The 24,855-nt window shown below is 36.2% G+C and overlaps 1 protein-coding gene across 2 annotated transcripts; it reads left to right on the top strand.

The window, feature by feature from the left end:
* The first annotated feature begins 2,033 nt into the window (after positions 1–2,033).
* Positions 2,034–24,457, top strand: tmod2 (tropomodulin 2). 2 transcript variants are annotated; one of them, XM_028441520.1, is made up of 10 exons: positions 2,034–2,140; positions 8,828–9,050; positions 10,286–10,442; positions 17,212–17,334; positions 18,345–18,419; positions 18,491–18,621; positions 18,707–18,814; positions 18,914–19,057; positions 20,811–20,955; positions 22,492–24,457. In XM_028441520.1, the coding sequence occupies exons 2-10, from the start codon at positions 8,925–8,927 to the stop codon at positions 22,521–22,523; spliced, it is 1,041 nt and encodes a 346-aa protein (XP_028297321.1). In that variant the 5' UTR covers positions 2,034–2,140; positions 8,828–8,924; the 3' UTR covers positions 22,524–24,457. The 2 variants fall into 2 exon arrangements, with proteins under 2 accessions (XP_028297321.1, XP_028297316.1); XM_028441515.1 differs by lacking the exon at positions 22,492–24,457 and adding an exon at positions 21,150–22,477.
* The last annotated feature ends 398 nt before the right edge of the window (positions 24,458–24,855 follow it).

Raw genomic sequence — 24,855 nt, 5'->3', positions numbered from 1 at the left:
TTCTGCACTGTTCCCCATTTCTGGTTCTCTTTAATGTGACTATATTGCAACATTTTAGCATGGTTTTTTAGCAAAGAATAAAGCATTAAGTTCCTGCATTCCTAATATCTATCTATAGATAAAAAAAAAAAAAAAAAAAAATAGTAACTGATCTGATCTTAGTTGTTTTTTATAACACGCCTTTTTTTTAAAAAAAGATAAAAACCAAAAAAAATCTAATAAATAATGAAATACTAGCGATAAGAGCTGTATAAGAATAAAAGGTGAGGAATATCTTGTAAGAGGATGGCAGAGATGTGTGTGAGATTAAGCATTATATTAAACATGGAAATGAAAGTTTTTTTAATTGTGAGATTTACAGTTGTGTCTATAGTTTATAGCAGTGTTTCCCAACATTTTCTGTCTCATGGGAACCACTGGTTTATCGTACTAACTGGTGCTTCTTCTTTGACTGTAGGAGTCAACATGTGTGTGCCTGTCATTGGTTTGCAGGTCAAACTGAAACACAAGGTGGACATTTTGCCTATTGTAATGCTGCTTGTTTAATGAAAGTCTGAAGGTCTGTACTGATTGATAAAACAACAAACAAACAATATCCTTATTCATAATAAATGCTGACATTTTCAGATGCCTAATGTTTTAGCTCCCACATCACTGACTTCTCAGAGTCTCTGTGTTACAGGCTGGGGTTCTTGTTACAGTAAGCAGATTATGTGAGTGGAGAGGGTACATGAAATTCAATCTACACTATTGTGTAACACAGTGGAGTTAAAAAGTGAGATGGGAACCTTTGAAAGGTTTAAAGATAGTGTACAAGACAAGGTTTAAATGCACAATGCAGCACAAAATGCAGGAAATATTCCTATCAGTGCGATTTTTGTACCCCTTCAGTAATTAAGCGAGACGTGTTTTTTGCGGCATATTTTTTCTTATTTATGTGTTTGACAGTGTGACATTTTTTTTTCTTTATCAGTTGACAATATTGTGTATCACATCTTTTTTGGAAAACACATCAAGTGGCAAAATCCAAAAATATCTGTATTGCAAATGTACAAACGAGCCTGCTGACACAAATAAACAACACACAACAAAACACTCTGGGGATACAGAGACATGTATTCATTTAATTTGTACATTATTATTATTATTATTATTATTATTATTATTATTATAATAATAATAATAATAATAATAATAATAATAATAATAATAATAATAATAATAATAATAATAATAATCTAAAAATAAAATTGTACTTAATTATATATGTTTTCTTTTTTCTTTTATTTCCTTTCTTTGTTTAGTGTTTATTATTTTCATTTGTGATATTTCTTGGCCTCTGAAACAAAGTAATTTCCCCCTGGAATAAATAAAGTATTTCTGATTCTGATTTTTAAAAAATATTAGGAACCACTATTGTACAGGGTAATGTAGGTACATATAAATCATTATACTAAAATGAAATAAATTGAGCAGATTTAAAATTATTTAATCTTAATTAATGAATGTGTTCTGTGCAAATTCTAATTACATCTTTACATGGTTACAGAGAACAATAGTCAGCAACAGTAGGTATGAAAAAACGGACCCTTTATTAACCAATGGGTTACAGATATTTTATGCATAAACATTGCAATATTCTACAATTGAATAAATAAAAAATGAATTAAATAATTAAATCAACCCTATAATAACACATTATATATATATATATATATATATATATATATATATATATATATATATAATGTATATTAGTGTAAAAAAATTACTAGTTTATATCCTACAACTGAAGAGAATAAGTAATATATTAATTAGAAGATGAAAAACAACCATAAAACCAGTAAAAATTATACTTTTTGAGTCAACATTATTTTATTTTATTTTATTTTATATCATATCCCACTCAGCTTACCATAGGTTTGTGTGGTGAATAGGGCGGGCTAGTTCACTAATATCATTGGTTAACGCAGTGTGTTCCCGCTTCCTATTGGTTCCCAGAGATGTCACTCAAATAATTTCTGTCGCTTTTCCTCTGTTACCGCCCTTGGTCAGAGTGAGACTCGTAGAGCAAAGACTCGGCTTTCATTGGAAGACTGGAGCATTTTTAACATCACTCTGCCACGTCCTGTCACTTTTGGTAAGATATTTATTATCACCCTGGAGGTGAAATCAACATGTATGTCAGATGACGTGAGTAGCCGTTTAGTTACACACACTGTTAATGTTGTTTTTATAGCTTGACGGGTGAACGTCTTGAGTCCACAGCAATGGTTAGCATGTTAGCTTTCATGGCTGGGTGAGCCGCATCCGACACGATCCGCTAATAAACCGCAGTGAATGACTCAAAACATGTTCAGTGTTCTTTAATCAACTCTCTAATTTATTAATGATAACTTCAGGGCGCGGTTAGTTGTCAGGAATTCACGCTATTACGGACAGTGTGATGATAGTAAACATTAACATGTCAATGAGGAGTTGGCTAGTAATGCTAGTCGGATATACACAGGTGATGAAATCCACATATTTAATGTGGGACTTTTTTTTTTTTTTTTTTTTTTTACAACAGTGTTTCAATTCTGTGAGTTTTTTCCAGTTATTGTTATTCATATACTGTTGCTAACTTGTCTGTAATGCTACAAGCTTCCCATCCATGTCAAGAGGAGCACATTCACACAGGTAGAGCTTGAATAATGTGTCAGTATCTGGGTGAGACATTCGTTTATCACTGGGTTTTGGTGGGATGACTCACCTCTAAAGTGGGTGTAGAACTTAAAGCTGGAGAGTGAAGTGCAAGGTCATTGTACCTGCACACTCCTTACAGGGGCATGCTAATGCCTGTGTTTACAGGGTGGTTTGACCAACAGGGCGTGGTCCAGGTCCTACATAGAAAAGGTATGTTTAGGTTTAGTAGTTACTCTTAAAGCCTGAAGCTGGCTCTGCAGAAACTGTTGCAGTGGAAACAAGCCTGTGATGCTGCCTGCTGACAGGGTTGTTTTAGTGAAACCACCTCCTCCAGTCGAGCATTGCAGATAAACTGGCTCCTCCTGAGCTGGTGTTCACCCTCACAGACATTCCACTTGTGTGAAACCTGACTAGAAGCACCTTAGTGAAGGGATGCATTAGCTTCTTCTTCTAAAAGCTTTTCTTCATTCACACTTGAGAGTTTTCAAGACCCCGCAGAGCCTGAAAGCAGGGCACTCCTTCATATCTGTTCTCATTATGTAATTGTGTGTGTGCGTATGTGTGTGCGACTGGAAAATGTGTGTGTTGAAAAAAGAAAACAGGCTACAAATCATGGGTGCTTATTGTAGAAACACCCTACTTCCTGTTTGGCTAGGTTAATAGATTTTTTCTTTTACAAGCTATTGATGGGAATGAATAATGTCGTTAATGGACTACTTAAAGGGATCCTCCACTGTTTTTACAAATGTGGTCTAAAATCTTTGAAATGTCTTTATTAGGAGATCTATGCCTAACGAAACATAATTTCTGACCGTATTTGTTTGGCTGTTGCTATTGGTCCGGACCCGGACCTCAGACAAACCTGACTATAGTTCCGGCACTTCCTGTGCGAATGTGTCCGCATGCGCCTTACGCCGGTAGTTCTGTCACTGTCGGACACGTTTTTTTCTAGCTATAGTTTTGTCAGTTTTATGTTAGCCCTAACCCTAACCGTAACCCTACCCTAGGTTTGTCTGAGGCCAGCGTTCTGAACTATAGACACTTTGTATTTGTTTTATGAACTTTTAAAAATGGGACTACTTTACTGTTTTAAAACCTGTGTTCCGCCATCGGTTTGCTGCTCAATTAGTCTGGGACACTCTGATGGACTATCCTTCTATCCTATTCTGTTTGTCCCTCTGTCCACTAACCCCAACCAGTCGAAGTGGATGGCTGCCACCTCTGAACCTGGTTCTGCTGGGGATTTCTTCCTATAAAAAAGAGGGAGTATTTTCTTCCCACTGTCACTAAATGCTTGTTCATATGGATCTTGTATGATGTGGTTTCACCCATTTGCCTGTAAATATCCCATTGTTTTCTATTGAAGTGAAACATTCAGTCTGCTTTTTAGATTTTAGGTAGAAGTCCTTTTGGGTGGGAGTCCTTCAACATTTTATGATTACTCGCTAACTTCATCCACCAGAGCGTCAGCCGCGCACTGAGCTACCAAAACATAGACTATTTTTATCCTTATTCATTAAACAAAAGAGATTTACATCAACATCTATACTTTTCCTAATTAATTAGAGCAACCAAAAGCAGTAAAAATTGGCATATTGATCAAAAAAGCTGCTAACTGATCTAAAAAGCAGGTTGAATGCTTCACTCCAATAGAAAACAATGCGATGTTTACAGGCAAATGGGGCCGTGTGAACAAATATGGAGCAAAATAATGTGTTTTGTTAGGCATAGATCTTCAAATGAGAACCTTTCAAAGGATTTAGGCCACCTTTGTGAAAACAGTGGAGGATTCCTTTAAATCACGTGTCAAGGCTCGGGGGCCAAATCCGACCCTTGTTTAGAGCATCTAATGTGGCCTTCTGGAGAAAGTTAAAAAACAACAACAGAGAAATCATTATAACAAAAGTGCAAAGTGACTACTAGTTTATATCCTACAACTGAAGAGAATAAATAATATACGAAGAATAACCTTAAAATCAGTGAAAATAAATTCTACTTTTAAAGTGCAAAATAAAATTTCAAGTTCACTTAAGTTATCAGGATTTAGTTCTGTCAGCTGGAGCGAACTATAAACTCGTCCTTTTTTTCTTTCTGATATATATCGGATCAATTTCAGGTCTCAATCTCGAATCGGGACACCCCTAGTAATTATACTGGTCATTTCTTTAGTCATTAATCTTGATTTACCAATATTCCTCTTCATGATCAACTGTTTCACCACATTTACCAATTCCAATCTCAGAAATTCAGTCCTGATCTTGTCACTAACCTCCCTCGTGCTTCATGACTGCCCTGCTGTTGTATCACTCTCCAACTCTTCTGTGAACGAACTGCATTCTACTGCAGCAAATTGTTTAATAAATGAAATCCTTAGTAGAGTACTGGAGATCATTTTCTGCACCCCAGTTTTGAGCTTTTTATGCAAAGTTTTTGCTCCACCTCCTAGTTTCTTTGTCAGCCATGTGGCATTTTGCCTGCATCTCAAACATCGAAATCTCAGCGTGGCACAGTTCTTTCCAGACTGATGATGAATAAGAATTATTTTTAGTCCAGTGTTAAATTGTTGTCGCTGAGATATTTTCAGTTTTATTCATTCACTATACTTAAACTTGTGCCATAATTAACTAATTACATGAGATAACTATTAAATTGGTAATTTGCTTGAAGGAAGTTGAAGTTAAAATGTCAGACATGTGCCTTCATATCTCAGACATCAACCTGCCGCACACTCCACTGTTTTTATTGTCATCTTTTAAACATGTCCAGGTAAAACTTCACAAAAACAGCAATTAATTAGTATTTGTTAATAAGGGGGTTTAATATTTAACAAAATGTTAAAATTAATTCTCATTTCTAAAATATGTCTACACCAATTATGTTTATTTAACAATCCTATCAGTATTTTAAAATATAATGTAGTGTCTTGGAAAATGTCTACATTAGTAGCAATAGATGTTAATGGTGTATATGCATACAATTAGAGATGTCCCGATACAACTTTTTCACTTCCGATACGATACTGATATTACAGCCTTGAGTATTGGCTGATACCGATATTGATCCGGTACCAGCATGAATCATACAAACTTTTATTACTTATTTTATAGTGTAAAATGTTAGAAAAGTCTTGATCAAGTGATGTTACTCAAACAGAGAACAATAGTCAGCAACAGTAGGGATGAGAAAAACTGACCCATTTATTATTAACCACTTGGTTACATACATTTTAACCATCAACATAATATTTACAGTATTCTACATTTTAATAAATATAATAGATATTGGAGATTTTAGATGTGGTCCGATAAAATTGGTTTTCTGGCTGAAATTGGACCAATATCGGATCGGGACTCCCCTAATACCAATATATTTGAATATTTGTGGTTCTGACAAGAACTGTCAATCCTTTACTTATGTTATATGAGTGTATATATCTCCATTGGCTAGCACAGAAAAGCACCAACCATATTGTTTGTAAAAATGTGTTACTGAGCTTTAATATATTTATATATATATTTATATTTTAATATAATATATATTTTTTAAATGTTAAAATTGCAACTGACTTGAATAGGTGCATATCGCGACCTACTGTACTTGAGTGTGTAAATCCATCATTATTGCAAGGGTTGAACATTTTATGAATAAGTTATGCTGATAGTTGATTAATTTCTTATATCGCAACTGCTGCTTCCACAACTGTTTTAATTCTATCAATTTTCTTTTTCTGTTGCAATGCAACATCCACTATACCTTTGTTGTTTATGTCATCATGTTGTTAAAAACTGTGGTGGTAAGGGGGGAAAAAAACAATTGCATCATTAACAAAGCCAAAAGAACACTTTAAACTTACACCTGAGGTAATTGACGGCCTACATTTCAGTTAGTGGATCAAAATGTTATTTGTATGAATAAGTTATTAAGGGAGACAAAAGATAATTCTGTATTAGGGCTGTTCAGTACTAAAAAAATTAACAAAAAACTAAATAAATATACAAAGCAAACTGTCCTAGTGTCTACTGTCCACTGAGGAGCTCAAGGTGAGTGCATGACAGAAAGGTTTGTGGTATTATTGGCTCTCAGCCATCTGTTGTTGTCTTGGAGGATTAGCTGAGAAGAGAAGGGGAAAGGAATCTATCAGATTGGACTAATGGATCCTCTCAGCATCTCTCTCCACCTCAGCCTGATCACAGCTTTATGGGGTGACTAATGCTGTGATGGTGGCTGGTTGCTGTTATTGGTTCCAATGAATACCTTAAGTCTTCAATTTATCTGTATTTTTATCTATTATGTGTTGATGGATATGTGTTTGTTGTGCAGTTGCGGCATGCAAAACTTTATTCATATAATGCTGATGTTTAGAACATTATTATTATTATTAACCTTGACTCTATTTCGATGTAGGTGTTACTTTGTTTTCAAATCTCAACAGGTCGATGCTGTCATTTATTCTAGTTTAACACAGACTGTTTTATTATGGTTCGACTGAAGCTCCAGAGACTAATTTTCTTGCTCACTGTCTTGTAGAAAGCATTACCTTCGCTTTGTTTCCCATGTTGTGACTGAAGTCCTGCACCATCAGAACCTTTGGGGGAATCATTATTACTGTAGGTCATTATATTCACACGCTTCAATAAAAATCATTAGTGCTGACATTTAAGTCCTGTTTTATATGTTGGCACCCTGCCTCACAAATATCCACTCTTTGACTTTCATAATCGTTCTAGAAATGGACCACTGTGCTTAGGTCATAGGAGGCTAATGGAGCAGGCATGGGAAAGAATTAGCCCACGACAGAGATCAGATTGTAGGAGCGAAGAAGTGAACATTAGGAGAGGCACAGGCATGCCCGAGTTATTTCTGAATGAGAGGAATTGTGTTACCAAACTGAGAATGTTGACTAAACCACATGTTGAGTATTTATTTTTATTTTTTTCTGTTCTGCATGTTCATATTTTTGTACACACCACAAAAGTGTTTGAAGTTGAACCTTTCGGAGTCATAATGAAATGGATTAATATATTTTAAAGATTTTAACTCAATGAGGTTTTTTTCCCAAACTGGTGTCTACACATGACACTATAGATCAGGGGTTCAGGGGCCAAATATGGAGCAGTTTGACCTCAAGAGGGCCATAGATTTTATTCAAGGAAAACAAGTAATTTCAACATCATTGTGCCCTAGTTTGCACTTCTACGTATACATAAAATACAGCATATGTAAGAAAGAAACCAACCATATTCAAGCAATAAGTGACAGATATCAGTCCCGACTCCCAACAGGGTCTTCACTTTAAATTTTCTTGATTTGTGACCAATTTGATTAAGGAAAATGTTATTTAGTAATTTGAGCAAAATTTAAATATTTTTTAAGAATTTTGAGGTTTTTTTTCAACAGTTTGATATAAAAAATGACTGCAATCATGCGATATAAGCACCGGGAAAACTGAGCTCCTGTAAATGTTGTTGAGTAATCATTTATTCAATGATTCATGTTTTCTCTGTCATTTTTACTTTATTCTGCGGGCCAAATTGGATGCTCCAAATGGCCGGATTTGGCTCCCGGGCCTTGAGTTTGACACGTGCTATAGATGGTGTTTAATTCGTTTAGTTTTTAAAAAAAGTTGTTACATGAATGCATTCTGTTACAGTTCAAGTGCTTCTGCTGTTATGTGTGTGATTTCTGTGGAGAGAAACCATCTGTGGAGTGAGGTCAATGAGATGAGGTCATTATAGGTTCTCACACTGTGGCGTGGGAGAGAGAAATATCCTTTGTAACACTTTCACTTATCTTTCTTTTTATGGTTATTTTATTGCAACGATTTCAAAGGGTAAAATACACGTAAAAATGTGATTGCAGTCAGCAACGTTCTGCTAATGCTCACAGGGTTGGTGTGGATGAAGGATTGTCAGGCCTGGCGGGTGTGGTCAGATGATTTCTCCTTAGCCTGAGAAAGTCCTTTCTTTGTTCAAGCTGTCTGACTGTTACATCACTGCAAAGCCCTGATTTAGAGTCTGGCTCAACCCTTGTTTACGGTCACTTTAAAAGTTTTCATTAACTTACTCTGCTAGTCAGCAACATTTCTTCTTCTTTCCCACCTCTCAACAACCTGACGATGTGTTTTCCTTCTGTTTGTTTTCAGTGAAACATTAGTCGTCGTGGAGCAGTGTACCCAGCATCAGGAGCAGTGTGGCTGTGGTCTGCTGTTTAGTGTTGCGTAGTCAGCTATAGCCAGCACCATGGCATTGCCATTTAGGAAGGATCTGGAAAAGTACAAGGATCTGGATGAAGATGAGATCCTCAACAAACTGTCTGCAGAGGAGCTCAAACAGCTGGAGACGGCCCTCGAGGAGATGGACCCAGAGGTTAGAGCATGATCACAGATGGAAAGGCTGCAGGGCTCTTTAGATAAAGAAAGCAGAGTGGGCAGTTTTTGGAGTGTGGCCATATAACACTAATTAAAGGGATTCCCCACTGGTTTTACAAATGTGGCCTAAAACCTTTGATGAAATGTACTTTATCTATGTCTAACAAAATGCATTATTTTGCACCATATTCGTTTTATTAACTTTTAAAAATGGGACTAATTAACCGTTTTCAAGTCTGTGTTCTGTCATTTTGAAATTGCGTGATTGATGATGTCACACGGTCCCATTTGCCTGTAACATCCTATTGTTTTCTATTGGAGTGAAGCATTCAGTTAGCTTTTTAGATCATCTAGTAGCTTTTTCAGTCAAAATGACATTTTTTTCTGCTTTTGGTGTCTCTAAATAATCAGGAAAAGTTAAAGATGTCAATGTCAACTTCTTATGTTTATCGAAAGAGGATAAAAACTGTTTTCACCTGAAAAATATGACAGCAGGGGGTGACAGTTCCAACTCTGTGGTTTCATAGTAGACAATGAAGCAGTGCCCAGCTGACACTCTGGTGGATGAAGTTAGTGAGTAATTATGGACTGTTGAAGGTACACAAACCCTGAGAATAGAAGTCTTTTTGGGTAGGAGTCCTTCAACTGCTCCCTTAGGAGAGCTCTTGTTCTCTGCTTCATTGTTTACTACGAAACCACAAAATTGAAACTGTTGCCGCTTGCGGTCATGGATTATTTTTTGGGTCACAACTGTTTTTATCCTCTATCGGTAAACAAACAATGGTTACATCAACATCTTTAACTTTTCCTGACTATTTAGGGCCACCAAAAGCAGAAAAAAATGTCATTTTGACTGAAAAATCTGCCAAATGATCTAAAAAGCTGGCTGTTTACAGGAAAAAGGTAAACTAGTCCCATTTTTAAAAGTTAATAAAACTAATATGGTGCAAAATAATGTTTTGTTTGAACTTCTAATAAGTACATTTCAAAGGCTTTAGGCTACATATGTAAAAACAATAGAGGGTCCCTTTAAGAAGTTTTCCCCCATAACTTTGACATAAACTTGAGAACAAGTTAATAACAGCATATAAAATGTTATATCCTCTCAACATGGTATATTACTTCATGTTCAATATAATTTCTGTAATTTAATTTTTTATTTCTGTTAAACTGATCAAAATAATTTCTCTAGCTGAATTCGACCCATTGTTGACTGTATTTTACTCTCTTCAGAATGCTCTTCTTCCAGCGGGTTTACGCCAGAAGGATCAGACTACTAAAGGTGCCACTGGGCCATTTGAGAGGGAACGTCTGCTCAAATACCTGGAGAAGGAAGCGATGGAGTACAAGGACCGGGAAGATGTTGTGCCCTTCACAGGAGAGAAAAAAGGTGTGTGCCCCGCCCCCACACAATGCTGGAGGGCTCTGGCTGATTCAGTGATAAACAGAATGATCATATCCTAATATTGACTGACTGCTTTTTAAACTTTACCAGAAACCTCCATTTGCATGCGTTTCTATTCTTGTATGTGTATTTTTTTCCCACTAGAGTTAAACCTTATTACTACTGTTATTAGGGGTGTGCATTCCTATGAATCTGATAATACGATGCGATATATCCCAATACTAAACAATACAATATATATCGTGATTTCAATAATTAAAAATTTCACCTTTACAAGTACAAAATGGTGTGAAATATAATACAAAAAAGTAAATGGTAACTACCTGTAATTCAAGTTCCAATATAAAAAACAAGTGGTATGTTCATCAAACTTACATTTTTCAAAAAACATGATAAAAAAAAAAACCGGTTTGGACATTTTTTGGATCGATTTTTTTACTTACACCCTTAACTGTTACGAATAAACAATGTGGTATTGTTTATAGACAAATACAAATGAAACACTTGGATATTTGTAGCAGTGTTTGTTTTTTATCTGCTGTACTTGGCTGTTATGCTTGCCAGCAGTCTGACGTTGCTATCACACATCACCCAAACTGAGTATCTAAAGCCTTGAAAATGTGTTTTTGTTGATATTAGTGTGTGAATTTGTTGAGTGAGGTTTCTTTTTCCCCACTTTGTGTCCTGATAAGTCATGCAAATCGGACGGAGAGACTTCATTTGAATGATGATGTGGTCAGGAAGAGTTGTGTTTGGATAAACACTGCTCTTCCTTACTACATCATCATTCAAAGGAGAGATGTCATTAAATAATATCTGTATTTTATAACCATTGAAATGTGTTGTATAAATAATAAAGTTCACAGGGTTAGGGTTAAGATAACTTATAAGATATTAGTTTATGAATTGATTTTAATCACATCACAAATCGTGTGAGTATGACTGTGGGAGTGTTTAGGAGTTTGGCTATACGAAGCTGTTCAATGGGTTCAAATCCATTTGATTTTATTTTTTTTCTAAAGCTACATGAAGTGATTGTGGTAAAGATATTTGGTGAATATATAAAAGAAATAGTTGTCTTTTATTGAGATTGCCAGGAATGTGAAAATGACTCCTTCACATGAGAAATGATAAGTGGACAGATTCTTTAGTTCTCTACCTGAGGCTAGGTAGAAATAACACTCTGTGTTTGTGTGCGGTGCACACTCTTTTTAACAGCTACATTCCACAGAACCACCACAGCGATGTGAGTTTTTCACCCCAACTCTCTTCCCCTTGTTATGCCTGCCCACCTGCTGGTAGAAAATGTGGTCACGAGCGTTTGTGCCTCCTGCTGGAACAACACACAATATATACGGGGAAAGTGCAAGCACAATTGGAGCCTTAAATACCTTTATTTTTCACAGGCAAATACATAGATTAGGCTGGAGGGGTACAAAAATTGAACACTCAAAGTCAAATAAAAAATAAATAAAAGTTGCGAATAATATATTTCAACCCATCCTTCACATTTACTTGACAAACCTCTAATACAAGTCCTAAAAATGTTTCTTGTTGTGTTGTCTATTAGGCTTGTGCTGTAATACAATAATACAGTATACCGCGGTGTCATAACAATAGCAACGGTATCAGTTTAAAAAAAAAAAAAAAAGCAATGCACTTCCACGTGACTGCGCAGGGTCCGCCCCCAACACACACACACACACACACAGCTGTCAGAGAGAGTGAGAACAGGCACATGTAAACCAAGATAAGTTTATTCAAGGTGAATTAATTCTATAGTCTGGAAGCGGAGTGATGATTTGTTCTGTGTATGCTTATGGTGGGCATCTTGAGCTGCTGAATTAATCAAATTTTGATTAAAATTTTGATTATGACACCCAACGATTACAAAAATATCATAATTGAGAAAAAAGGATTATCTAAAAAAATATATGTTTTTGTTTTTTTCATTAAATAAAACATACCCACTATCTCGGACATCTACAAATAATAAAGCTTGGCACACACGTTATTAATACTAACTTTGAGTTGTTTAATCCACGCACATGCAAGCTCAGCCCCTCTCAAAGCACAAGCTAGCCTGCACGCCAACACGAGGAAAGCAAAAACGCTTGGCAAGTCAAATTCTTTAATATGGGAACACCTTGGGTTTGATGATGAAGACCTAGAGCAAAGACACATCACGTGCAAAAAGTGTTTTGTTTTGTTTTGTGCAAAAGTGAACATACTTGATTTTAGTGTTTGAAGAATTTTTTTTATGTTTCGAGAATATATTTTATGTTTTTTTGTACAAAAAATAAATCACTTTTTGGTTGACAAAGAATCGTTTTAATAATCGTGATTTTGATTATGACTAAAATAATTGCGATTATCATTTTTTCTATAATTGAGCAGCCCCAGCAGCAGCAGCTGTTCAGGACAGTATAACTACAGTAATACGTACATTCATGTCAGAGTCTCTAAAACACCAGAAAAATCTCAAATAAGATAAAGTCCATACATTTGTCACTAGTTTATATTGAGAAAAAAGTCGCTAAGAGTGTTCAGAAAATACACCGGTAAGAGAGGTCAGGTTCGGTTTAAAAATGGAGCGGCGAGAGGATTCTACTAATTGCAGCATTAACTCCTTGTACAAGCCTGCTCCGTAGACACACAAACACACTACACGTCATATTTTTTAATTAGTCACGGTAATACCATATACTGCGATATAACGGTATCAAAATTTGTATACCGCCCAAGCCTACTGTCTATCTAATACATTGTGAGCCTATGCTACGAATTTAGATAATTATATCCTGGATTAATCTCTGTTAGCTCTGTCACCTAACCAAACATTCCCTGCCAGAGAGAAGCTGACCTACGAAGGTCGATAGCAACACGCTAATTTAAGCCAAGTGTTTTCAGCCTTGGTATGTACGCGCTCCCATAACGAGGTGGCGATTACAGTGGAGGAAACTCACAGTGACTTTTTTTTTTTACAATGGAGGAACAGCCTATCATCTTAAACATTTATAATGAATTTAAATTCATAATGACAATGAAGAGCAACAGTGTTAGTGCAGCACGCACCAAGAGGTGAAGTTTTTATACTCTCTCACCAGGTTAGGTGTTGCTTAAGTTTAAAATTATGAATAAATAAAATCCAGAATTCTGACCAAAAACAACACTGTTGTTACAGAAAAGGCAGGAATGAAAGAACGCAGGCAGGAAGCTGCTGACACTGTTAATGTGTAAAAGCGTGAGACTATTTATGATATTAATCCATTGGATGATAATCAGACAGCGCTCTGATCAGTTTCACTTTATTCTTTATTCACGTTTTTCTATTCAAGTAGACCTATTTATCACACACACTGGGATGAGAGCACATTGTTTCAGTCTGTAGTATGTTCCTGCTGATGCTGTCAACCTCACTATAGCGTATAAATAAATGTAAGACATATCCCGGCGTCCGCACAAACGGAGAGACAGGCTTCATCAGCTGACTGTAGATCAGCTCATCAGATATAAATCTATATATTTCCTAAAGGATGTCATCAGTAAATGAAAGGATTGCATTTATCCATTAATAATCTTTCTTTTCATTGGGTGCGTGCGTGCGTGTCTGCCACTGTGCACTATACACTTTGTTTTACTTGGCTGTCATTCATGTGAAATTGATTGACAATGTTTCCTGTGAAATGAATTCAGTGCAATCAATGCATTCTTTTTATTTTTATTCAGTGACAAATATATCGTAATGTAGCGTGAATGAATTTACTCTGTGAGATATCGATTATTGATGTATCATGATAATATCATTCTCGTGGGCAAAAATATTGCAATATATCGTATGGCGAGGTACCTGGCCATACCCAGCCCTACTGTAGGTAAAGCTTTTCTTTTTTTTCCCCCTTAATAAGGCTTTATGTTTGAATACACATGCTTTCACCACCACCAGGGCTGTTAACAGGTTTGACCTTCACAAGCCTGCATTCCAGATTGACCTGATACACATGTGTGCTCTAGGGCTGTCACTAATATCTAAAAACATTTGTCTTTTTCATTCCTGATATGATACCGATATTGCGGTCTTGAGAATTGACCGATATCAATCTGTGGCAATATCGACACTGATCATCATACATACTTTCATTACTTATTTTGTAGTGTGGAATGTTAGAAATGGGTTGATCAAGTGACATCGCTCAGAGAACAATAGTCAGTACAACAGCAGGTATGTGAAAACTGACCATTTATTATCAACCAATAGTTTACATACATTTTAACCTGAAACATAAAAATATTCTACAAGTGAATAAAATAAATAATAAATAAAAAAGTAATCAACATAGAAGACCCTGAAAAAACCCCATAAATTAATCCTATAAAAAAATTACAGTTAGCAAAATAACCACTAGTTTAACTTAAATATAAGAATATTCTGCAATTGAAAAGAATAAATATTAAAAATTAGATTACAAGACCCTGAAAAATGATCTAAAAAATAAATCAATAAAAGCAAATTCTACTTTTAAGTGCAAAGTAACAATTCATGTTTGCATCAGTTATTTTTTTTTACTGGCACTATTTAGTTCTGTCAGTTTGTGGACAGAAATGCTGGAATGGAGTCTGGAATGGATTGCTTGTGTCTGAGATTTTAGATGAATGCTAATATAATATCAAATTTGGACTCCCCTAGTCTCTAACAGTGTTGGGAACGTTACTTTAAAAAAGTAATTAGTTATAGCTACTCACTACTTGTTCCAAAAAGTAACTGAGTTAGTAACTGAATTACTCTATAATAAAAGGAGCTCATTACCAAAGAAAGTAACTATTTGCGTTACTGTTAAAAAAAAAAAAAAAGAAAAAGTTGCTATATGTCAAATAATTGAGTTTTTTTAGATGCATGTGTCGTGAGGTGCTTCATTAAATTTGAGTTGCTTACAACGGATGTCGACAAAGTCTTCATTCCTGGATATAATGAACACTTCACATGCACGTTCTTGCCTTTGACCGCAATTAATTTAAAGTAGTGTTTGTATCGTCACCTTAACAATAACAACTTTTCATCGGACTGCTCCACGCTCGCCATCTCTGCTGCTTCATCCAATCTGCAGTGTGTGTGTGTGTGTGTGTGTGTGTGTGTGTGTGCGCTGGCACATGTGTAAAAACACTGGCTCTGATTGGCTACCATGAAACATGACGCCGCCTAAGCCAATCATAATCGCTCACGTTGTTTTTAACCCACCTCCTCACTACAGCTGAGTAAGAAGCCGGGGAAGCTTTCGTATAACAGCTTATTCAATCAATACATGTAACGCACCGCATTTAACGTTCAGTAACGATAACGGCGTAAAAAGTAAATAATCAGATTACCCCGTTACTGAAAAAAAATTATTTTAAACGCCGTTATTCTAAACACTGGTCTCTACTACCACATTGCACGGGTCGACTCCTGTTATTGTCAAGAGAATTGAAGACTGGGTCTGAATTAGTAGCTGTGGAATTGACCTGCTTGCCGACACACTTATTTGTCAACTGGATGGCTGGTGTTGCTTTCATGGATTGAGGAATCGTACTTCTTTTCTACTTTATCTCTTAGCAACTCGAAGGAACTGTATGGTTTCTCCCTAGCACAACCTATCCATATCCTTAACTCACGTCAAAATCATTATCACACTTTTAATATGGTGAAGAATATAAATAATAGTTAATCTGCACCTCTTTCCTCAATTTATCCATAACGACACATGTTGTTAGAATTATTCCTACTTCATAATAAGGGTAGGATAGAGCAGGGGGGTTGTCAGCTGTAAATAGACAGAAGCTGTTTCTCTCCATTTATTGATCAGTTAATGTTCAAATTTTACCTTCATGAGTTTTTAGCGATGAACAATGGTCAACATTATTGCACAAGCGGACAACGTTAGTTTTTTCCACAGGATGGCAAAGAGCCATAAGGGGAGGAGCTTGGACTTTCAGGAGGGGCTTAGATTAGAGCTACTGATCAGACCTCTGGTGAGGATGCCCCCCCTGGATGTCCACCTCATTTTCAATATTTGATCTAATCCATTATCCAAAATCTGATCAGATTACCTTTTGGACAACTGCTAATAAATTTTGTTTTAGTATAAAGTGCCTCAGTGTTCCAGGCTTTTCGTCTTTTGTCTTTTCCACTGGGTTAAACATGATTCCTGAGGGACCGACACAGGATGTTGCCTGATGACTCTATTTACTGTTTTCTGGTATTCAGGAAGTGCCATTTTCCCCACAAGAGACCCGTTGGAATAATCTGCTCAGCTTCACTGACATGGAGGAAGAGGGAGGGCCTCTTTTGAGTGTTTTGTTAAAGCTGAAGAGCTTATACATGTGGATAGGCAGGCGATGGCAATGGTTGCCTCAGTAATGCACATTAAATTCAACCCTTGTTTTTTGATACTTTCACTTTTTTTCCCCTTAATGGGTTACTATGGGATTCTTGTGCTGTCAGCGTTGAGCTGGCCTCAGGGGTGGTGGTCGAGGAATGTGGTGTAAAACCTCACCAACACTTCACTTGATAGTCCTGAGGTGTTGTGACTGTGGCACCAAGTTGGAGAATAGCGTCTTTGACTTTAAGTTGGACAATTTAGTAGCAAAGAGGTTAAGATTTCCTTCAGCATTTCTGTGTGTAACCCTTTCTTCTTATTTTCAGAAATGAGGCAATAAATACCCTTTTTATGATTTTTTTTTTTTTCTTCTTCACACTTACGTTCTTTCTTCTTTCCAGGCAAAGCATTTGTTCCCAAGCAGAAACCAATAGAAATGCGTCAGGATGAGGTGACGACCCTCGATCCGGAGTTAGAGGAAGCTTTGTCCAGTGCGACAGATACAGAATTGTGTGATCTAGCAGGTAAGAATCAATGCATGGCTTTCAGAGTGAATAAGTCTTTCTGGAAGGGTGTTTGTTGTGAAGGTTAGAGGGTGTAGTTAAAAAGCAGCCTTGTTCCCATGGTTGAACACTTAACAATGGCCCCTCACACTCTGAACTTTAACTTTTATTTCTGTTTTTATCACATGTACTGAATTTGTAACAAAAAGTTATTTTAATCACATCTAAATCCAGGATTGGGGTTAATTATATTTTCCAATTACAATTCTGTTGTCATTATCCATGTTCAATTACAACTCAGTTATGATTACATTGACTGGCATTTTGTCCAATTACAAATCAAATTACAATTATAATTTTTACCCTGAAATTCAATTACAAATACGTTCTCAATTAATAAAGTTTAAATACAATTAAGCTCACTTACCAAACCTTTCATAAATAATTCCATAAAACTGAACCTTCCTTTTGTGTTAGCTTTCTGTTAGCATCTTTTAGGAAAATGGGTTGGTTTTGGCCCATGTCTTAAATCAGCTGTAAAATACACAAAAAAATATAGGTATTAATATTTTTGCTGTGGGTGTTTGTTCTGTCAGTATAATCCTAGATTCAATTTTCTTTTTAAATGGTAAAATGATCCTGAGGATTCACAGACAGGTAGGTTGATATGAAACATATTTTAATAATTGTTAACTGTGTATGTGTAAACCATAGAACTGTACCCAGTTTTGCATTTAATCAAATTATAATTGACAATTTTCTTTATAGAAACGTTTTAATGCCAAGTCAATTATCTGAACTCAATTACAATTAAATTATGGTTACAACAGCAACAGATTTTCTCAATTACAATAACGTCATAATTATAATGAATTGTCAGTTCCGATTACAATTGCAATTGACACCAACCCTGCCTAAAACACATTTAAACCTACGGATATTTTTTTTAATTTGAAATAGTCTATGGATGCAGACTTGGATCATTACTGATTGAGCTTTGAGTCTTATTTTGTGTTTTTGTTTGTTTGCAGCGATCCTCGGTGTTCACACACTGGTCACCAGCACTCAGACATACGATGGGACTGGGAGTAAAGGATCCTACAACAGTACGTGCAGAAGGATTCAATTGTTCCTTGAAATGTAACAAAAGGAGAAAAACTTGATTGTCTCTTTGTAGACGTGATCAAAGGAGAAAAGATGAATCCAGTGTTTGACGAGCCGCCCAATCCTACTAACGTGGAGGACACACTGCAGAGGATAAAAAGCAACGACGCCTCACTGACGGAAGTCAACCTCAACAACATTAAGGTGCACAAGCATTCCCATTGTGTGTGCGTGTGTGGGGTATCGGTGATGATGTTCAGTGACTTTAGCTCATGTTTGTGTGTTTCAGAACATTCCTATTCCCACACTAAAGGACTTTGCCAAAGCCATGGAGAAGAACACACATGTAAAGAAGTTTAGCTTGGCAGCCACGCGGAGTAACGATCCCATTGCTGTGGTGAGGGGGAAAAGCTGTTTGCGGGCTTGTTCACTGCCATGTTGGACACATTCCAGATCCAGATTCAGCATTTTCTCTTGGTTTCTGTCTTCCTCTCAGGCCTTTAGTGAAATGCTGCGGGTGAACAAGGACTTACGAAGTCTAAACTTGGAGACCAACTTCATCACCGGGGCTGGGGTTCAGGCTTTGGTCGACGCTCTGCGAGATAACGACACGCTCACAGAGATCAAGATAGAAAACCAGGTGCAGGCACTTTGTTTAGATTATTGATCTATACTATTGATCCCAAAGGGGGAAAATCAGGAGTCAAGAACAATAACAAAAGAACAGCAAAAATAAAAAAAAGACAATAACTAGTGGCAAGTTAAATAATACAACTGGAACAAAATAAATACAATGAGCTTGGAACGTAAACACTACGGGTGTAAGAAAAAATTGATTTGGCGATATATTGTCGTTGATTGTTGATTGTCGTATCGATTTAACAAAAATGTCCCGGTCGAATTTTTTTTTTTTTTAATCATGTTTTTTAACCAAAAAAACTAGAGCCTGATTTGGTATCTCACAGATCAATCAACATGTGTTAAAAAGTAACCAATGTTAAATACTGATTAAATACCAGCTTTGTTTAACTTTTCACACCTCGCTCACATATTTTTTTTTTATTGTTTTTGGTTTCAGTCCATCAGCTGCATGTCAAAGTACAACATATGATACAACAGCACCCTGTGGCTACTAACAGTGAAACAGTTTGTGAGTGAATTAAAAAGTGAATTATATCTATGAATAACTTAAAACATCCTCAGTCTGACTGTGGTCATGGAGCGTCACATAACAACTATTAAGTCCCACGTTTTTTGTCCACCATAAGTATCAGACTACTGCACACCGTCCCTCTTCACTTCATGCAGGATTTACCAGACTCACAAAGTAAATAAATACAAATGTTCCAGCTAATGGATTTATTTAGTGTGGAGACACTAAGAGAAATGCAGTGCACCAGTTTATTGTTCTTTTTATTAATCAGTGTGTTTACATGTTGTCAACCTGACTGTTACTAATTATAGTTCCTTCATTTAAATAAAGTGAAACCACATCAGACCTTCCTCACTCCTCAATGCATGATGTCATGGCTTTGCTGAACCTTGAGTATGAAAAATAGAAAATGTTTTATTCTTTGCACGTCATTAATAAAAAGCCTTATTACTGTTCTAAAATACGTGATCACAAATGTTGTTATTTCTATGACATTTGACGAAGAATAATCCAGATTTTTATTTTTTCTAAAAAGCTCGGTTTTTTTTCCATTTCAAAAAAGGAAAATAAAAAATGGTCACGATGGGGGTCCCTGATGGTTTTTCATTCTTCAAAGGGGGCGCAGCAGAAAACATTTGGAAACCACTGCATTAGAATTTACAAAAGTTTTAAGATGATATATTCAACGTTTAAACCTTTTAACCTATTTGTATTTGTATTTGATAATAGAACAAATGCCTTCAGTAAAACATTTTTTAAAAAGGACAAATTTAACAATCTCAACCTGCACCTGGTGTTGGTTTACGTTATTTTTCTTCCACACTCATAGTTTGTCCACTTCTCTGAACATTTGATGGTAAATTTCGACACTTCCTCTCTTCTAAAACGTGGCAACATTTTATTGCACAAACCTTTTTGAAATTTAGTGCAACTTACTTTTTCTCTTGGGAAGAAGAACAGATGTGAAGTGCTGAAAAATCTACATTAGACCTTTGTGTTAAAACCCTTGAGGAGCTGGATTTGTAATTGTATGAGGTTAATGTTGGAACAGAGGTTGGATCACTTTTCTAAATCCTAAAAAAAATCCATGGGACTCAGGCCACAGCTTAATAAAAACTGAGAGTTTTCAGGGGAAAACAAGTCGATCCTTTTTGTCTAGTTTCAGGCCTCATTCCACAAATGACAGCGGATGTGCTGGTGTGGTTTGCAGATTGTGACAGTTGTGTGTGTGTGTGTGCAGAGGCAGCAGCTGGGAACCACGGTGGAGATGGAGATCGCTAAAATGTTGGAGGAGAACAACAGCATAGTGAAGTTCGGATACCACTTCACTCAACAAGGACCTCGGTCGAGAGCCGCCGCAGCGATCACCAAGAACAACGACCTGGGTAGGACGCGCACACACTCATGAACACACACTGTGTCACAAGCACATGCCGACACTGGTTAGTCCTCACAGAAACTGGGTCACATGTTGCGCCTGTTTCTGGTTTCATTGGAGAGGGTCTGATGTACTCGGCTGAAACATTTGCTCCGTCCTGTCCTCAGTGACGACCTCTGCTCTTTTTGTTTGTTTTTTTAGCTCCTCCCCCTGTCAAAGCTGCAGTACTGCAGGTCTGATGCATGGGTGTGACTCTCCAGTGTGTCAATGCATCATTGATAATAACAGTCATTTCTGTCACAGCGTTTGAATGAAGATTGCACTGCATTAGCGGACTCAATAATAACACTGTGTGAATTTGCCGTTTTTTCACTTCCTGGTTTTTCTAAATCAATGCTGACTCACGCTGCAGAATGTGATGTAAAAGATAACAGCAGGGCCTAGTGCTGTGCGATATGGACAACATTTTATATCACGATATAGGTAGATTTATATCCTGTTAACTATATATGTATCCCGATATAGAATTTCTTCATTAAAATTACATGAAATGAATTGAAAATTGCTATTCATTATATATATTTAAATATACTTAAAACATAAATTATCCCAAAAAAAATTGGTACTTCTCAGTTAAGGAGTATTCGTGACTTTTGCTGTAACGTTGTCACATGTGTTCTGATTTGTACATTTTTATGTGGAAATGCCACCAGGGTGCACAAAAACCAACAATAATGGCCAGTGCTATCGTTTTTAACCGTATCTGTAGTGAATTTTACTCGCAAGTTCCATTAAAGATCATATTTGATAGTAGAGGGTTCTTTATAGTATATTTTTAAAGTCCTTCTTGAGCTCAGGATATAAATTAAAACTTGCATTTGTCAGACATGTTGGCAGGAAGTCATTTTGGCTGTAGTGACACAGTTTGTAACTAGACTAATTGATGATTCCGGAATGAAGCCGAATAAACCCGTTTTCTATGTAAACCTCAATTTGGAATTAGTTTTTCCATGTAAACATGAAGCAGAACACTTTATTTACGAATAATTTATTTCGGAATAACTATTTATTTATTTTAATTGAAAGGGACAGTGCGCATCGATGAACAATTGTAAAAAAAAAAAAAAAATACATATTGTAAATGTACCAGAGTTAGCAAAAATGCTAATTAATCTGTTGTCCCTTGGCAGGTCACAAAACAAACATTATTCACAAGGCATTAAAGTACATAAATATAATATAATCAGTCAATCAAAAATACAAAGTGCATGAATATAAGAATTACAGTTAAAGTAATTCAGAATTAAAAAACATCATGTAACCGTGGCCAGAGTGGGACCAAGAAGACACACATTAAATTTGCAATATAAACAATAGAGAGTTATATTGTATGGTAGATGTTTTTATATTGCACTATGATATATATGGTTATATCGCACAGCATTAGCAGGGCCTATGATAACTTACACTGTGTCGTCTTCATGGACTAACAGGCCCGTGTGTTCTTTACTGTTGTTTAATTAACTGATTATTTCCTCTGCAGTTCGCAGGAGGCGAGTGGAGGGAGACGTGTAGGAGCACAGACCGCACTGTGTCCCTGCCATTCCTGCTTTTCATCTCATCTTGTGGAATATTTTCAGCCAATGCCCTGATCTCATCTCACTGTATGGAAACTTTTAGTCCTGTGCCAAACCGCGGGGCAGGTTGTGCTCGATCAGAACGTACATCTGAGAAGAAGGGAATTAACTGGAACTGCCCTCTCTCCCATATGAAATGTTCTTTTGTCTGTTATGTTGTTAAAGGTGTAAATCTAAATAGCTTTTAGTCATTTCATTTCAGCTGCTCCTTTTTTTTTTTTTTTTTTGAGCCATTGTTGCGTTTTTTGTTTTCCAACTTTTTCCTCGCTTTGTATTTCTCTTTTATACATCACTGTACCTGTGTCAACGATTCATGAACAGGAGCAACAAAATGAGCTTTGTAAAACAATGACTAACTTTGAGAAACTCCTGTAAATTCTTTAACCACCTATTGCTGTTGAAGTTAAAGCCTCATGTGGATTTTGTGCAACGACGAACCAACCAACATTCACCTCGGAAAGAGAAGTTAGAGCGGAAACACCTGAGCCATGATTTAATGGGCAAACTGAGGTTCCAGTGGGCGTTAGTTTGTCTCACGTGAAGGCCAGCAGTGTGGTGCAGTGATCACCTTTTTGTCGTAACACGGCTGCTGAGTGTGGTACTTTTATTAGAGCAGGGTTGTAAAACCAGCTCAGCTCTTTAACTGGTGTGTGTGCGGAACAGTCGCTGTTTGCAAGTTCGTCTGATCGCTACAGGTTTGGACCACAGTAACGAGCAGAAAAGGGATTGATCTAATTTCATATAACGGTCAAACTAGTTATAACCAGGACTAAATACAAATGTTAAATATAATAGTACAAAAAAGTTTTTTTTTTTTTTTTTTTTTAATGCTTCTGCTAACAAATTACCTGCCTTTATTTAAAATAAGGTTGTTTTTTTTGTTACTTTAATGTCGAGAGACTTATTAGGTTTGAATAGAAATGGACTACAATATGAAACCCTTTTAAGACTGAAGTGGTCCTACAGTAGATCTGTCTTTAGTTAAATACAGAGGGTTTATTTTAGGATCGATCATGCCAAAGACTAACATGTGGTGCTTAAAAGATCCATATTGGACCTAAAGGTTTGCTCGTGCACAGATCTGATGAAGGAATCTGTCAAAACTAGAATAATACTGCATCACATTGAACATTATGATTGTTTTCTCTCTTGTTTTTTTATTTTTTATTTTATAGCCCCTCCCCCCCAAAGATAAGAGAATTACTTGGCAAACATTAATGGAAACCTTTTTTAGGTTGTGAATGCAATTAAACTACATTTCCCACCTTTTAGACATGATCACCCTCTAAGAAAGCTTTTAGCCAATAATTATAACAGTTGGAAAAGCAGCTGGGAGCATTAAATCAATGTCACTTTGGGATATTTTATTTTTTTTTTTACCAAGGACTAACCCAGGGGTTACTGAATAATTGTAAATACTGTTAAATAGGAACAATATTTTAGCATGATATATTGACTCAAACTGCACCACATTCCTTGGTTAAGATTTGTTTTTAGGTTTTATCTTCGTGGATGTTTCTTCAATGACGAAATCCAACCAACAAAAAAAAAAAAAAAACTCTTCTCCAAACATTTTTTTTCCCCTTTGTTTTTACTTCGCTCAGTTTTTCTGGGGGCAGACGGTTAACTTTTTCTGTGCTCCAGCTTGTTAATAATACTCTTTGCATTTTAACTGTAAAACGCCATCTCAAATTTGAAGTGCACACATGTTTTGGTTGGTGTGTACCAGAGGAAGCTGCACTTCACTGCTGGGATTTTTATTTTATTTTTAAACAAACCCAGGTGTTAACATACGGTTTATGTACTAATAAAAACACACAACTGATAAAACGCACTGCTGTGTATACGTCAACAATAAATGTTTTTACATTTCCTGTGTGCCCTTTTGTGTCTTTCTAACAGATTTATGTAGGTATTCACCAAAATAAATTCACAATACAATTTTAAGTATAAATGTGATGTTTAATCTATTGTGTAGAAACAGTTTATTCCTCTCCAGGGGAAATAATAAAACATTTATATTGCCTTTTCAGCAGCCATTTCTCATCCAATTTATCCATCTTTGTAAAAAATTAGACGGTTGTTCTCAAAACAAATGTTTGCTAATAAATTAACAGCAAAATAATTTAGATGATATAAGTTTTACTGTGCAAAACGTGTATTAAATGTATAAGAATGACAGACAAGCTAGTTATTCAGATGGATTAGATGACCGTAATAATGTAATTAACAAGTGAAATTATGATGACATGAAATCACGAAAGAACCTG

Source organism: Gouania willdenowi, chromosome 3 (genome assembly GCF_900634775.1).
Source record: "Gouania willdenowi chromosome 3, fGouWil2.1, whole genome shotgun sequence".
Taxonomy (NCBI): domain Eukaryota; kingdom Metazoa; phylum Chordata; class Actinopteri; order Blenniiformes; family Gobiesocidae; genus Gouania; species Gouania willdenowi.
Note: the sequence above shows the minus strand (reverse complement) of the source record. Positions and strands in the feature narration are given on the sequence as shown.

Coding starts and splice junctions, on each gene's coding strand:
- tmod2 (XM_028441515.1), top strand. CDS start 8,925: ATGGCATTGCCATTTAGGAAGGATCTGGAAAAGTACAAGGATCTGGAT. Junction 9,051..10,285: donor TCGAGGAGATGGACCCAGAG/GTTAGAGCATGA, acceptor TACTCTCTTCAG/AATGCTCTTCTTCCAGCGGG. Junction 18,815..18,913: donor GTAACGATCCCATTGCTGTG/GTGAGGGGGAAA, acceptor TCTTCCTCTCAG/GCCTTTAGTGAAATGCTGCG.